Here is a 16,256-nt window from a genome sequence, read left to right as displayed (position 1 = left end):
TTCTTGCTCCCAGAGCTGTAAGTAGAGAGCTGTAATAGAGCTGTTTTGCCCTTCATTTCATATAAATATGATCACGCTGGCCTCTTCTGCTTTACTTAGAGCAAAACAATTAACAAAAGTGTGTGAATTCATAAGCTCTCAGGAGCGTCATTTTAATTACGCACTAAACGGCAGTCGGTTTGACCAGACTCTCTTGACAGTTGAAAACAGCCCCAGCCTCTACCTCCCATGCCCCAGTGTTCAGAAGCCTTTCCATAATGGGCATATCCAGTGCATAACTGAGTCAAGGCACTATTTCTGCAGGTGCGCGTACACGCACACACACACACCCCACTCAAATTTATTTCTAGGACAGTTACCGTTAAATTTGAGAGTCCTCTAAAGTAATTTTATGTGCTCGATAGACTAGTTTTGAGAAATGTGTGTATCTTTTCATTCATTAGACTCCTAAAGCAGTCTGTCAAAATCCTTACTATTCACGTGAAATTGAAAGTTCCAAACATACTGAGCCATACTTGTTCCACTGTTCACACGGAACAGAAACCTTGACCAGGCACTAAATCAACTCTTCTGGTCACGTGGGTTCTAAAACAGCCGTTCAGCAAATGATAATCCTGTTGGCCTGAAAGAACGAATGACCTTTCCTAAGCATCCTATTACTAAATTAAGCAGTCACACTGGGGAAACAAAGCTAAACTGTAGTGTGAAAAGGCAGAAATTTTGTTCAATAATGCACAAAAGAATGAGAAAGCGCCTTGATAAAGGTAACAATAAAGCAAAGGTATGAATCCATTCCTACTTCTGGCCAACCTGCTGTATATTCTACCAGACATACCAAATCATAGTTCACTTAGGAAGAAAATAGGACATAATAATACAGAATCCACTTTCAAAACTATTTTTGACCTTCTGGTACAAAAAGGATTTGAACTGTTTTCCCCCAAAGACAGATGGCTCAAAGCAGAAGGGACTACATGATGACTAAATGTGGAAAAGAAGAAAATTAACCTTTATACAATCCAAAAGTCCATTCTTAAATCTACCTCGAAATTCAAATACAAGTACCACCTATGTCCCTTGCACTGGGTCCCACGCACATTATTTGGGTTTAGAACAATGTAAGTGCCTGAGCCATCCCTATATAACAGGAGGTGCTGAGTTACGGATGAGTTCTGTGAGTTTGCACGACTCCATCATAATGGCTGATGCTTCTCAGGCTACAGTGATGAGGTCAGCTGATTGCAAAAACCATTAACTGTCCCCACTATGTGTCAGCAGCATGCTGGGGAGGCTCTGAGCCCTTAACCTGTTTCCATAGCGCTGCCAGGGGGAGACAAAGGCACCTTCTCACAGCCATGTCTTCCATTATTCATGGTAATAGGAAACAGACCAGCAGGCATAGCTAGAATCCAGGGGAAAATCTCAAATTTCCTTTTGCTTCTATCTGCTACACTTTCCTCCAATATTACTAAAGCTGATAACTAAAGTAACTATTTGGAGAACATTAGCAGTTTAAAAAGTTAGTACCTGCTAATGTTTACAATCTTCTAATGGTTTTTTATGGCCCTTTATGAAATGCCACTAATCTACAAGCAATTCAATGGGCTCCATACCGCTTTCTTATTTTAAATCATATCTCAAGGCATATCTCTCCTTCCAGAGGAAATTTCCCATTAATTTTCTCCATCCTAAAATTCACCTACTCAACAAATACTCTACCCTCATGTACAATTACAGTGATTTTTAATCTCCTGTGTTAAGATAAGCCTGGTCATCTGTAAATGGCAGCAATACCTACTCCTAAACTGTGGGTACCTATCTTTAAAGGATTGGCAAGAAAAAACAAAAAATGCCCTATGGTGGGCAAAACAGAAGGAAAAAGTGATGCCCTACATCATGCATAGTCTAAGCAGCTCTGAATAATAGAGCTAATTATAATTTGCAACCCCCAAACCTGCTGGGTATGCCTGCTGAAGCACTATCGGTTGAATGAAAATTATTATATCCCATCCAAACCACGTGCTATTTATTCAAACAAGCCACTTCAATTCGCTGAAGGGGATTATTCTTCAAAGTACATCAAGCATTCAAATTTTGCCATATATCTACAATTCACAAGTTAACAGTTCTAGAGTCATTAGAAGGACAAAACTGCAACCTTTCCAATTAGTTAAATAGTGCTCATTTCTGCTTGAACGGGTGGGAAATTTGGTTGAGATTTTATGTTCATCAGAGAGGAAATCCTCATGTTCAAAGAGTTACCAGATAGACACCCCATACACTCCCACTCCCTACACTCATTATGAAAATATCTTGACATGTTGTTCTTGATTATTTTTGTTTGAACCAGAGTTTTATCTTCTGATAAAAATCTATACTTTGAATAACACAATACAAAAGCAGAGAGTATTGGAGGAAAGGTAAAGAGAAGTTTACGGCTGGTGCAATACCATTTTCAAGGATCTCTAGATAGTATTTGAATAGTAAATGTTTCCTATTTGATAAACCCAGAAGCTCACTTTAAATCCCATAATTCCTCCATTCCTCATCTCTCTCCCTGGAGATTACACTTTGTACACACTTCACATCTTTTTTAAAAGAAGCTTATTTTACATGTCAAAACAATGAGGTTGTCTTCCACACACCTTGAAAGCAATAAAAAGAAACAACTCTGCCTTTGACAATGATTCAAGCTAGAAGACAGACACCTATGTCTAAAGGAGACCATTTTCTAGAGACACCAAACATGGCTTGCTGGAATATGTAAATGCATCTGGATGCCTATGTACTTCTTCAAACTAAAGTGTTTTCTCAAACTGGGCAAGAAGGGAAATGGGTGGGATGAAATGGGGAGTCTCCATCAGTAAAAAGAAGATGCAGTGTTCCTGGAATTCGTTGTCACAGAGTGTATGTGTCCCTCAGTGACATGGGCACCAGGCTAGTGACAGGTACTTAGGGCTCACCTTTGCGGATCAACATGAATTCCGAATAATCTGGAAGGATAAGTCATATTATCTTCAAAAATTACACTGAAAATAGTTCTGTATTTCACTTCTGCACTAACAAAAGAATACTAATATTTCAATTGTATATGAAAAGTATGAGAAAACACCTACTTGCTAACATGATAAAGAGATCTTCCGGGGGGTGGGGGGCTGGGGTAGGGACCTTCCTAAGAGAGATGAGAGATAGATTCACGGTCATGATTTTTCGTAAATAATGTTTATGAAAAAGGCAGCCTACAACTCTAGGAGTCCTAAGACATTTCTTCTGAGACGTTTGAGTTCTTGCCTACTCTAAATGGGGTAATAAAGCACTGACTGTTTGCTACATTTTAATTTCATTTTGGGTTGAACATCCCAAAGATTGATATTGGACTAATAAATCAGACAGGATTAGAAACATCACCAGAAGTTTCATTTTTCAACAGTGAAATTTTTAAAGGAAATTATAAAGCAAAAAATAATTTAAGAGTCACACACACACCACAGGTTTTGAGAACTCCACATGATGCTTACCTGTTTTTTTACTGAACGACTACTCATAATTTTTTCTACCACTGGACCGTCTGCATCAACAGATTCCTAAAACATAAAGTGGACTGAATGAATCCAACCAGAAAGCATTTCATTCTAAGCTGTAAAAGCAAGACATCATTTCCTTTTGCACCTCCCTCCATACCCTTTAAATCACTGGGTACGATCACCAGTGGGGAATATGACTGAAAAGAACAAAAATCTCCCTTGCGGAAAGGCAAAGGGAAGAGCTGTGTTTATTACTTCATGATTACGTGGTTTAATTGTGTGGACTAGCATGGGTCCCTAAAGCCAAGGAGCGTTCAGAAATTCCAGCTGCCAAGAGAAAATGATCTCTGCGTGATGGCAAAAACATAACTTTTCCTCGTCTGGACCCATGGGGTTAATGTACTCATCATTCTGTTATCGTAGGCAGCTTTTTAATCTATGGAGGTCCCATAAAACGCTATATAACAACAGAGCGCAAATTACCAAATAAAATACAAAACTGTATTTAATATATTTTTCAATGGGTTACCAGTTTGTTAACTAAAGCACAGTAACGGTAAGAAGAAGGCTTTGGGGGAAAAAAAAAAAAAAGATCTTCACAATAATCAATCCTCCATTACTACCGATATTTTATACAAACTCTTTTATCCATCACTTACATGGCACAGAGAATAAAGTAGGCCCTGCTGGGTACTACAAGGCAGTAATTTCATAAAGGGGCTCTTACAGTGCCAAGCAGCAGGAGACAAGCTTGAGTGGTTTATTAAAGTCCCAGAAGCTACAGCACTGAACTCTCGGAGGTAAATTCAGCCTCCTTGCATCCTAGCTCTGCCTCATCCTCAACAAAGACCCATTAATTCTCCAAAATTGTGTCAAATTACATATCACAGGCTTGGACAAAAATAAATCTCAGTGAACGGGGCTTTTTAAAAGACACCCCTAAACGACTAATTTCCCATAGCGTGTTCGCCAACACGAGATGAATGTGCCCAGCTCGAAGTCCGACGCTTCTACTGAACTTCTCAGATTCCGGCTATAAAATTTCCAGCCCATCTTTTGAAACGCACGCGAGAACTGCGCACGCCGCTCACCTGCGGCTCCGACTGTGAGGTGGTGGAGGGGGAGTCTCTCCCGGCAGCGTCTGCGTCCTCGGCCTCCTCGTCAGAGATCTTGAACTCCAAGTCCTCCGTGTACCGCTTTCTCTTCACCTGCCTGCTGGACCGTCTCTTCTAAAACGAAAAGCCGACAGGCTGGGTTTAGAAAGCTGCTGCTCTCCCACTTCTCAGAAGGGCACGGTACATTTATAAAATAATAATAATCGTAAAGAAAAGCTGGTGACTTTAACCCTGCAAATCACAGAAGATATCACAGTGGCAACACACACAATGGAAATGGGGGAAATCTGAAGCCAGGCGCCTCGGACAGCGATGGCCCCGCCACTCCCGGGTGCCTGGCCTTTAACTGGGAAATGGAAGTAACAACACATTTTCCTCCTCATTCGGCCGGTGAGTTGCTCAAACGTGAAGGCGATACTGAAGCTGGGTGATGGATATGTAGGGGTTCATTATACTCTATTTTTGTAGGTTTTAAAAATTTTCCCCACAAGAAAAAGTCAAAAAAAGTGAAGGCATGAGAAGAAAATTTGTGAATAATAAAGTTCTAGATAACTATTGTTACATTAGTATCCAAGGTTCCAAAACTATCTCAGAGACCCATTTAAATAGAAAGTTTATGTTTTCATCCTGGTCCTAAAAGAAATAGTCTGAACATTTTTAAAGAGCTGGAGGATTGAACGGCAGAATTTATAATGAGTGACTATGAAAAGGAATTAAAAAAAATTTTTTTTACTGCACTGATGAAAATGTGAAGGACTGTTAATAGCTAGTATTAATAGGATTATTGGCAAAATGGGCCCTCTCCCACCCAGTGGTCAAAATAGAACGCAGTACACCTTTGTAGGACAGCGTGGTCAAAACGTAAAACACGCCCACCCCCCTTCCCAGCAAGCACACGTCTAGTAAGCTACATGACGCATCTGGGTAACATCTAGCAGATAAATGGTTAAGTAAAAAGAAAAGCAAGTCAAGTAACAATAGCTAGCTTATAATTCTAAGATTACAAAAAAACCTTGTGTTTCTATTTGTATGTGTGGGCGATCAATATATAAACTCCTCCAGAGAAACATACTGTAAATCCTGTTTACTTCCCTATACTCAGTAATATTTGCTAAAAAATGAATGTATACGGGTATGTTTTCAATAACAAAAAAATCTGAAAAGACACAACAAACTGTTAATAGCTATTAATTCTGGAGAGTGAAATGAATGGAGCAGAAAAAAGGATTTTGTACTTTTTGTTCAAAACAATTCTAGATGGCTTGACCTTTCTGATATAGAAATAGTTTTGTCAGTTAATTAAAAACAGAGAAATAACTTTCTCATTAATATGTGTATGTGATAACGTCTCAGATAACTCTAAAATGACACGTGTAAATTTTAAATCCCTGTGCAATTACAACTCACGGGTGAGGTGGCAAAGCACATGGAAGAAATAAAAAGAATACTGAGAAAAGTGACACTGATACAAACTGTTCTCTAAGAATTATGAAATAAACCCCTCTGAAGAGCCTTTCGAATTTTAAAGTTGGGACAGTAGGGCAGAGAGAGGCTAATTACCCTGCCGTGCAGACCTCAGGAGGGACGGGCATGGGACCTATGGGGCACAAGTCAGGACCAACAAGCCCCCGTGCCATGTCTCAAAGAAGGGGACCCACTCAATTTTACTGTATTAAGTTTGTGCGCCCCCTGCTCTCAAAGGGGATGCGAGACAGCTCACATTATGACTGTGTATAACAGGACCGTCAGATGGGTCATTCGAGGCTGTGAACTCAGCCCTACAGCCAGGGCTGCAGAGGCACGATGTACCCTTCTGCCGGGAGGTATTTGGGGCAGGGACATCTTATTAACAGACTTCCTAGCGGCTCAGACGAGAGGGAGCGGTGACGTGGGCCAAAGGCTCCACCTCTGACCCTTCTCTCCTCTCCAGCCCCGCACAGAATAACCAGTTCCATGTGGAGGTGACACCCAGGCCAGCGGGGGTCCTGCCACCGTCCATCCTGCCCCGTGTCACCAGGGGCAGTTTGACCTCGGGCGTCCAGGAGCTGAGTGCCCACGTTAGAATGAGGCCAGGCTCTCCCTGCGTGACCCTGGACGAGTTCCTTTAGGGACCTCAGTTTCCTGGTCTGTAGACTAGGGGTAATGATAGTAGCTGCCTCATCAGTATACTGTGAAGATCTCCTAAGAGAATTCATTGAAAGCACTTAAAACAGCGCACTTAAAGGGACATGTTAATGCCAAATGCAATTAGTAGGATTACAGTCATCAGTAACCAGCTCCACCTTTCCAAGGGAAAATCAGAAAGCAATGAGGCTCCGAAGCCGGGCTACGTCATACGGCTTCCCTCCTCTTTTCCCAAAGCTGATCTGGAATAGCTCCGCCTCTTCTGCTTACTTTAGCATCGCCCGCTTCTGCCTGTTTCTTTAAGATATAAAAGCCTATTATCAGGAACAACATTTTAATTTGGTGAAATTTAGTATAGTATCTGTATTTCTTTTGATATATCAATTTAGCTAAATGGAAATGGATGAATCTACAGTTTCATCTTTCTGTCATTACTGTAAGGAGAATGTGCTACTAATGACACATCCGTGATGTTCTATCAGGTTTCCATGGTTGGGACCACACTGCCCTAGTCTTCTTCCAGCACAAGTAACTAAACATCCTTGGACAGAGTCTAAGACAAATCCACTTTACGCTAAATCCCACTCTGATATTAAAGAAATGTTCCAGTACAATAAAACAGAGACTTGTGTTTATTTTTCTAATAGAAATGTACGTATTGGTGAATATAATGTTTATAACGAAAGTTTCTCCTCATATCAACTTTGTGTTATAAATCTATGCAACAGTGATAGGGTTAGTAATAGTGGATACAAGGTCACTTCATAAGAGTAAAAGAAATCCCAAAATACAATTAGAACTCAACTTTCTGAAATTTTTAAATGTTATATGGCTTCTCTGCCTTCTAAATAATAATTGATCTTAAGTTCATTTATGTTGGATATCAAGGTTCCTTTTCCAATTTCCCAACATAAAATAAAATTATTTATCACATAATAGGCTTCTTTATGGTCTGTTAAACTATTGTTATTTGAAATTTTGGGGGGAATCAAAATAAAATATAAGAACTGCATTTAAACCAATTGCATTTAAAGCTCAAAACTTTTGAATTAACACTACAATAACAGGTCAACTTGTTAAACTTGGATTATTTTAGAGAAGTTTCATATAGTTAAAACAGGTATGCTGAAGAGCAAATTTAAATGTGTTGCCACAATCTCACTGTTGTAGTACTTTGTGACACAATTTTCAGTTTGTTAAAAGAAAAAAAAAAAAGACATGGCATTTACTAAAGTTTAAACAAATTGATCATAAAACTCAAGAACTTTAAGCCCTTTACGCGTGTGCTACAGGAAGAAACACAACAAACAAGCAGTCAGCGTCACTTCCTGTGTTGCTGTGACACAGAAGAGACACTGAGAAACATGGACCCGTGTGTTTACTGATATTAGCTGTCTGACCCGTGACAGTTCAGCACCAGCCAATTAGAAAGGACGCACGGATGCTCATTTGCATTGATTAGCATTTTTCTATAACTGAAATGCAGAAGGAAAAAAAAAACACCACTAGTATTTCATAAAGTCCATCTCAGTCTGTGTTAATGCAAACAGACTTGTAAAAACAGCAGTGTTTGTGAAAGAACAACAGAATTTTCTTGACTTGTGTGACAGTCTTCTTAACATTGTCCAAATACTACTGCACAAAGGTCTTAGTTTAAGCAAAAGCAATTCAGGGGAAAAAAAAAAAAAACACCTGTGGGCATAAGAATTAAATTCAAAATCATTAAAAATACTTTAGTTTAAAACTCCCTAAACAATTTTTAAAAAGATAGCTACTTACCTTCCCAATATCTTTTCACTGATATGGAAAGTTAGAGGAAATTACAAAATTAACTCAAACTGCCAGAGGTTATCACTATGTTAGTTATAGAACCAAACCAAACCGAAACACATTCATTTACACACACACACACACACACACACACACACTCTCTCTCTCTCTCTCTCTCTCTCTCTCCCCGTCTCTCTCCCTGCCCTTTCAGGTCCTCTAAGGTTAGGTCGTTCTGTGAAGTTATAGATATCAGGGAGGTCTAGTTAAACACACACACACACACACACACACACACACACACACACACACAAACAAAATCTATCTGAAATTCTTTAGCACAGAGCTGTATATTGCAAGTACTTTGTTTCTAACTTTTAAGCAAATCAGTAGGTACAGGGAGAAGTACTGAGAGTGCACCAAACCATTAGAAAAGGTCAAACCCGCTTCCAGGGGCTGCTTGCTTTTCTAGCAGGATCCTCAGTAACTGCTCCTTGATAACTTAGATGTCATTCACAGAAGCCACATTCCCAGCCATCCCAGAGGACCAAGCTGGCAAGCTTCCAGGGAACGTAACAAGGAAATAATGTTTAACGGTCACGTGTAGGGGTCCCTTACTTACTGTCCAATCAGCGAAGGCAGTGTGCTTTACGCACAAGAACCTAAATTGCTGATGTTTATTTCAGGGCCAGTTTTTTTGACTGATTCCTATAAAAGTCTCCGAAAGTCAGGAGACTCTAACACTGGAAAATTGTGCGGTGCTGCCGTCCAGAAAGTCACTAACTTGTTCACAGAAACTTTAGTATTACACAAATACATCTCGACTCTGACCGTCAGATGTCAGAAACCTGAAGACGAGCTACAGATTACACTGTGATTTTTTTGTTCTGCAAAATAAAAGAACTGACAAGGAACCAAACTTAAAAGAAAATTAGAAATGTGGATGAAGCTTTAAATGAACCAACATATTAAGACTATGTTAACACTAACATATATATAAACATCAAAAGATACATGTACAGAAATAAATGAAGAGTCTCAGTTTTATTTATCACAGAGTCAAAGATGGCAAAACCAAGAAGTCAGGAGTTTAATTCTGGGTTGGCCCCCCAGCTCTCATCACTATGGATATAATGTTCCAGACGACAATAAAGCCATCTCTACAGCAGCTCTATAACAAAGACAGGGAGGTCCAGTGCACTCGATATGCAGCTAAAGTTACCCTCGCTAAACAACCACAGCTCGGGACCAGAATAATGGTATTACCTGAACACCTGGGTCCTCGTCTTCTTCAGGAGGAGGAGATGATGGGGGTGTTTTGTCTAAGTCTGAATTCTCAGAACCTTCTGTTTTTCCCTTGTTGGCCTTTTTCTTCAAAGCACTTGCTTCTGAATCAGGTTTCTTATTACTAGAATTCAAAGTGGATCACTTAGTGTTCACTTTTTAACAAGGTTTTTCGTACGCCCCATGCCTTATATTTCCCATATCAATATCCCTAAAGTATCGATAACAATTGATAAATCAATGCATGTGGGCCATCGAGAGTTAAATAGTACTCTCAATTAAGTTTTTACAGCAAAACCCCATATTGATGACCTTCAGCAAATATCTGACCTAATGAAAAAGAAACTGCATGCAAAAACTCCTAATACCACACAGAATACATTTGTTCATCTAGACAATGCACGATCCCTGCCGATACACCAAGCCATAATGAAAAACTGGATTAAGAAATCATTCTGCTATCAACTTTTTAAGGTACCAGAAGATGGTTTTTAAAACTGTCAAGGAAAACTAGAACATAATGATCATTTCTTCTGTGTCTCTTGCAGATAGTTTTAAATACTCCTGTTTAAGTCCTTTTCTTGACCAGTACTACTAGGGGTCCTCTTTTATAACATTCAGATACATTTTTATCCAATTTATAATCTTTTAAAACATAACAAGATATGTAGCAATTCCTCTTCTACATAAATTTATTCAACGCTGTATTCTTAAGTAAAAATCAGCTTTATTTTGGTGCTAGACATTTTTTTTTTTTTGAGGTAGTCACGATAGCCTTTTCTTCAAAAGCTGGGTCTCCAAAATACAAAAATATAGCAAAGTGACCCCAACAATTCAAGTGTGTGTTCCATAGTATGTTTCCATCAAATGTTAATAGGATTTGAATGTTACATAAGTCAAAAGACAAGAATGAACTGTAAGAAAAAATTTTTTAAATTTAAGTTTACTATCACCTTTAGAACCTTTATTTGCCATTCTTTTAGAATGCACACTTGGTGCTGCCTTCCATACCAATTTCCAAAACCCAGCCCCAAGATTTTCTAATATTGATTATTACCATTTACTATCCAACATTTCAAATAATCCAACCTCAGTAACAATTATTTTTACTATTTCAAGAAAGCCTAAAATTCTAATAAATTTGGAAAACAAAAGATACATTTCAAAAAGCTTTGAAAAGTTTATTTAAGTTTGTAAATTCCTAGAAAAGTATGCCGTCAGAATGCATTAAACAGCATTTTTTTTCAATCCCAACAACTACAAAAGGAAAAGAGGCCAAGATACCAATATGCTTTTATTTAAGTAAAGCATGTCATGTAAAATGTTTCAAAAGTATATTTAATATAATCACACACCTAAAAGGCATTTTTGTAGTGAATAAATACAATATTTGATAATCATGAACTAGTCATTTTCAAACACTCAGAGCTTGTTTTTATTTTGTTCTGTTAATATTTGAGCCTACTAAATGGCCACATAAGGAAAAAACTTACGACAATTCAGATTATAGCAAGCAGCAGTTAGGTTTAAAGAGTTCTTTTTAATATACAAAAAAAAAAAAAAAAAAAGGAGTGTCCTAAAAACTTTAAGCCCCCAAAAATCCACGGAAAACATAATATTTTTTAAATTAAAAAAAAAAAAATCCATACAACAGTCCCTCATCCAACTGTCCTAGTGTTTACGCTACACACGGACAGAAGTCTCCCCTACTATGAGGCTCCATTTCCAGCATTTATTTCCGCTCTAACTGCCACAAATTATACAATACTACAGCTGAACGCTGGGCCCCTTTCCTTTCATCTGCACGCCAAGAGCAATCAGATTACCCTGGTAACCAGCGGTCACATGACCAGCACCTGCTCTTTTGGCTGGATGCCACTGACTAAAGCCATCTGCTTCCCTCAATCAGCTTTCAAACATTCTCAACACCTGCGCTGCAGTGTTTTGTGGTTTCTTTTATCAAATCAGTGCAAAACTGCTTCCAAAACTTTACATATTTCTCAAATTTGTTTAAATCAGAGGTAGGCCTGTCACGGAGTTGAACCACTGCCAGGTAAAGAAAGCTGGCAGCAGGTCCTTCCCCAGTGCCCTCTCCACACCACAGTGAAGGACACAATGTGATTTAGTGGGGTTCCTGCACCAGGGGTAAACTGTCCTACGGGAGAAAAAGGCTTACTGCCTCGGAGCCCGCCAGAGCCCAGGTCTGAGGAGACGTCAATCTGCTGGAGGAGAGAAATGCTAATGATGTTCCATCTGCCCTTCCCAAGGATGTGCTCTGTGGAACCTCCAAGACCGTGCAAAGTCGGACAGGACCTCTCCAAATGCTCGGACAAAATGCCTGTAGCCAAGGGAAGCAGCCACCCCAGCTCTGATGACTGGAGGATTTCTAAACTCAGTGGACCTTGAGCTATTCATGCTGCTCCGAGACATCTAAGCATTTCCTTGCTAACATCTTCTCATGACATCAATGTACAAGTCAAAAACACACCAAGTAGTCAAAAAAGCTACAGAGTCTTCAATGTTCACCCCAAGACATTACAATCAAAGACAAGATCAAGTTATTTACATCAGATTGCCTTTGCCACTATTTTGCAATAAGCTCATTTGGATTTTCAACTGTTATATTAAAACTGCTTTGCCCCAAAAGAGCTAAAGCCAGAATTTTTTTTTTTTTTTTAGCCAATGAGGAGCACTGATTTCAGACAGCCCTCAGTTCAAGTTCCAACTCTGTCATTTATAACCTGTCTGTCTGTGACTCTGTATACATCATTTCATCTCCCTGAGTCTCAGTTTTCTCATCCATAAAATGAGGTTAGTAATTACATTTTGCTCCAAGATTCGACCTTTCCAAGCACCTGGCACACTCGACTGGGAGCTGTTCTCTGACTGCGGCTCAGACCCACAGGCGGAATCAACTGCGGAGACTTAGGGACAGGACCCTCTGCATCGTGACCACGTCACCCAGGCCACGTGAAGAGAAGGAACATCCTTTATCAACAGTCTCAACACCAGCTCAAAGGACAAACGAGCGGACCAGCCCAGAGGCCACTCACCTCTATACCCCTGGCCACTGCTTTAGTTCAGATGCGTATCATGTCCCTCCCCGACCGTCCCAACGGCCTCCCCGCCTCGTCCCCGTCACCAGCCAGGGGCAGGGCCACCCGCCATCAGACTGCTGGCGAAAGGACACGTATCCCACGGCCACAGCCGCGACTCAAATCTGTAAGGTTCAAGGCTGGTCTTTCGTAATGTCAGAGCCAAAACACGGCCGTACACACATTCCTCTTCCAAGCTATAAGCTGGGAAGCCTGAATGCACGAAGAGGGCAGCCCTTCCGGTTGGGGAGAAGGAAGCGGTACTTATTCACAAGGACCACCCCTCAACCCGACACTACAAGGTCTGGGACGAGGCCACGGGCTGCTTGGCGCGAATCCAGAACCTCAAGGCGCCTCCAACAGCTGCAGGGCTGGCCGCGGCCCGACGCCCCGCCAGCAAGGACGGCCAGAAGAGCCAGCTGTGCGGGGTCCAGCCCTGACTGGCCTTGGCCCGGAGAAGCCCCGGCTGCCTCCACGCCTCCCCTGGACCGGCCCTGCCTGCCGCGTTCCCGAGCTCTGTGGCTCAGCCCTGCCGCCCAAACGTGCCCTGCGAACCCAGCTCCAGGCACCAGCAGAGCGGCCGGCTCACACGCAGACCCGACCGAATCATTCTGCCCAAAGCCCCAGCCCCACGTGTACTGACATCTGAGATTCTCAGTGCGCAGTTTTTATAATCGGCAACATGAACTTTATTTTTCTCCTTTTCCCACACCCCGAACTCTCCACCCTCCACCCTGCAGATACACAGGACCGCTCCCAAAAGCGTACGCACATCTCTCCTCCCTCCACTGCCCCTCGCGTACTCGTCTGCAAGGTTCAGCTGGACATCACTCAGTCAGAGAACCATTTTCTGGCCACCAGAGTCTGGATTAGTAAGACCTCACACTCTCTACAGGCCACGTGATGTACTCCACACAAGGGATGTTTAAAATACACAGTACTGGGCTTCCCTGGTGGCGCAGCGGTTGAGAATCTGCCTGCCAATGCAGGGGACACGGGTTCGAGCCCTGGTCTGGGAAGATCCCACATGCCGCGGGGCAGCTGGGCCCATGAGCCACAATTACTGAGCTTGCACGTCTGGAGCCTGTGCTCCTCAACAAGAGAGGCCGCGATAGTGAGAGGCCTGCGCACCGCGATGAAGAGTGGCCCCCGCTTGCCACAACTAGAGAAAGCCCTCACACAGAAATGAAAACCCAACACAGCCATAAATAAATAAATAAATAAATAAAAATAAAATGACTAAAATACACAGTACTGGGTGGTAACATTACTGCAATGCAGTAAAACCAAAGCACCGGGTGTGTGTGTGTATATGTCTTTCTCCAACTACCCTGTTAGCTCAAGGAGGAAATGTGTCTTATTTATCTCTGTATTCCTTGTACCTGGCCAGGTGCGCTACTTATAAACTTTAGCTGACCAATTAAACAGTACAAGTAACAGTGAAATCAACAAACACATACACAGTCCTGACTACGTGCAGCTAAAGCGCTCTTCTCATTAACTCTTTTACGAAAACCCCACATAGATTCTGTCTTTATGAAGCTCAGTAAAATGGGGCTAAACTACTACCAAAGTAGAGTGAAACCTAGCAAGTTTTCAAACCCCGTACATCTGTATACCTCCCCTCCGGACTGACAGAGTTCTTTCATTTCCTGACCCTTATCGCCCACCATGACTGGTGAGGCCAAGATGCGGGGCCACCCCCTCGTGAAGCTAGGCAGGCCCTTGTACTCTTGGAAAGGGTTATATCTTTCTGGGGATGCTGCTGGCAGTTTGTAGGGCCACTGTCCCTCCACCAGCTTTACTTACATGTCACATTTCACCAAGAGAGGGAGGTCCCAGTGGTGGGCAGCGGGACATTCTCAGGGTCCATGGCTAAGTGACACTTAGGTCACCCTGCCAGACTGAGCTCTAAAGTTCTGTGGTTGCCTCCCCCAACCCCATGTGATCAAAACCTACACCACCCTGATGAGAACTCCAAGAAACAAGCGCTGGGTTCAGAGAGGAGGGATCCACAATGGAGGGAATCATCCCTGTGGAAGGACATATTCAGTGTATGGCTGTAAGAGTCCACAACGATGGGCCCAGTGGGGCTGGACACATAAATCCAAGCTAAGATAGAGCATGTAAATAATGAAGTCTTTTCGGTGAGAAACGAGTACAGGTTTTTTAAACACGACTTTATGCAAAGGGCTAGAACTTACTGGAAAGCCAGCTAGCTGCCCTGATTTATTACAGAGTGCAGTGAAACATGGATAAGCCTCGGCCTAAGGATCTGAGGCCTCAAAGGAAAGACAGTTTGAAAAGGAACCGTATCGTGGAACCAAACATGACGAGAGGAAGAGAGTCAGCTGGTGAAGCTGTCTGGACAGTGGCGGGCTGGGCAGAGCGGGGGAGCGAGGGGCTCTCCACCACACGGACCCTCAAGACAGGACACGTCAGTGATCAGCCTCCTCACGTTGGGGAAAATCAACCTTGAGGCTCGTGAGATTAAACAGGTCCGTGTTCAGGAAATCAAGCCACAGTGTCACACTACCATCTTTCAGGAGAGCAGAGAGTATTGAAACATATCCTTATATTTTACATACATGAAGGCCTTTTAATAAAAAACTGAATGTCATGGATGAGAAGTGAGTGATGTTTGTGGCACAGGAAGTGTATGACTTGTCATGATTCAGAAAGATCAAGTATGATAAAATACATGAGCCGCTAGGGTGGAGGTTTCAAGGCTGGTAAGAGAAAAGCGTCTGGCCTCTCAACTTCAGATTTTCCTCTAAGTTTTTAAACAATGAAAAAGAAAATTAAAAGATAAAGAGGCAAACTAAAAAAGCGACAAGATAAAGTACTAAAAGTTTAAAAGGATCAATGAAGGCAATATAAAATGTGATACATCATGAAGTAAAATAACCCAACAAAATAAAATAAAAATGTTAAAGTCCTAAGACTAAAATTTTATTTAACGGCTAAACTGGGATGGGATAAAATGCAGGTGACAGAATAAACTAATGAAATAAGAGTCAAGACAAATTCCGCACGACAGACAAGAAACGCAGAAGTCAACACCTTCACACGAAGGCCCTTGGAGCTCCCTGGGCCAAGGGCCCAGCAGTGGTCAGCAGAAGGTCGGAATGCTTGAGACTCCCTACGAGGCAACGCGGGGCAGAGAGCATCTGGGCAGGATCGGGGGACAGGAGCCCCCGTCTGCCCAGGCAGTCAGCCCTCGGGTGCTGAGCCGCCCCCCGACTCCTAAATGCCACCCACAAATTCTTCACCCTACGCTTCTGCTTGAGAAAGAGAAACAAGGAGAGCTGAGAAGTGGAAGAGAGAGGGGGTTAGGGGAGGGGGTT

The 16,256-nt window shown here is 41.9% G+C and overlaps 1 protein-coding gene across 3 annotated transcripts in view; it reads right to left on the bottom strand.

Moving 5' to 3' along the window:
• Positions 1 to 16,256, bottom strand: part of CHD7 (chromodomain helicase DNA binding protein 7) — a 179,356-nt gene that overhangs the window by 56,012 nt on the left and 107,088 nt on the right. For all 3 annotated transcript variants that reach the window (XM_068525366.1, XM_068525368.1, XM_068525367.1), the window contains exons 4-6: positions 9,797 to 9,938; positions 4,616 to 4,753; positions 3,519 to 3,584 (exon numbers count right to left, since the gene is read on the bottom strand). In XM_068525366.1, coding sequence (XP_068381467.1) covers positions 3,519 to 3,584; positions 4,616 to 4,753; positions 9,797 to 9,938 — 346 coding nt within the window. The remainder of the gene's footprint in view (positions 1 to 3,518; positions 3,585 to 4,615; positions 4,754 to 9,796; positions 9,939 to 16,256) is intronic.

The sequence above is a fragment of the Eschrichtius robustus genome, chromosome 17 (genome assembly GCF_028021215.1).
Source record: "Eschrichtius robustus isolate mEscRob2 chromosome 17, mEscRob2.pri, whole genome shotgun sequence".
Classification (NCBI taxonomy): Eukaryota; Metazoa; Chordata; class Mammalia; order Artiodactyla; family Eschrichtiidae; genus Eschrichtius; species Eschrichtius robustus.
The sequence above is the reverse complement of the archived record's forward strand: the minus strand, read 5'-3'. Positions and strand labels throughout refer to the sequence as shown.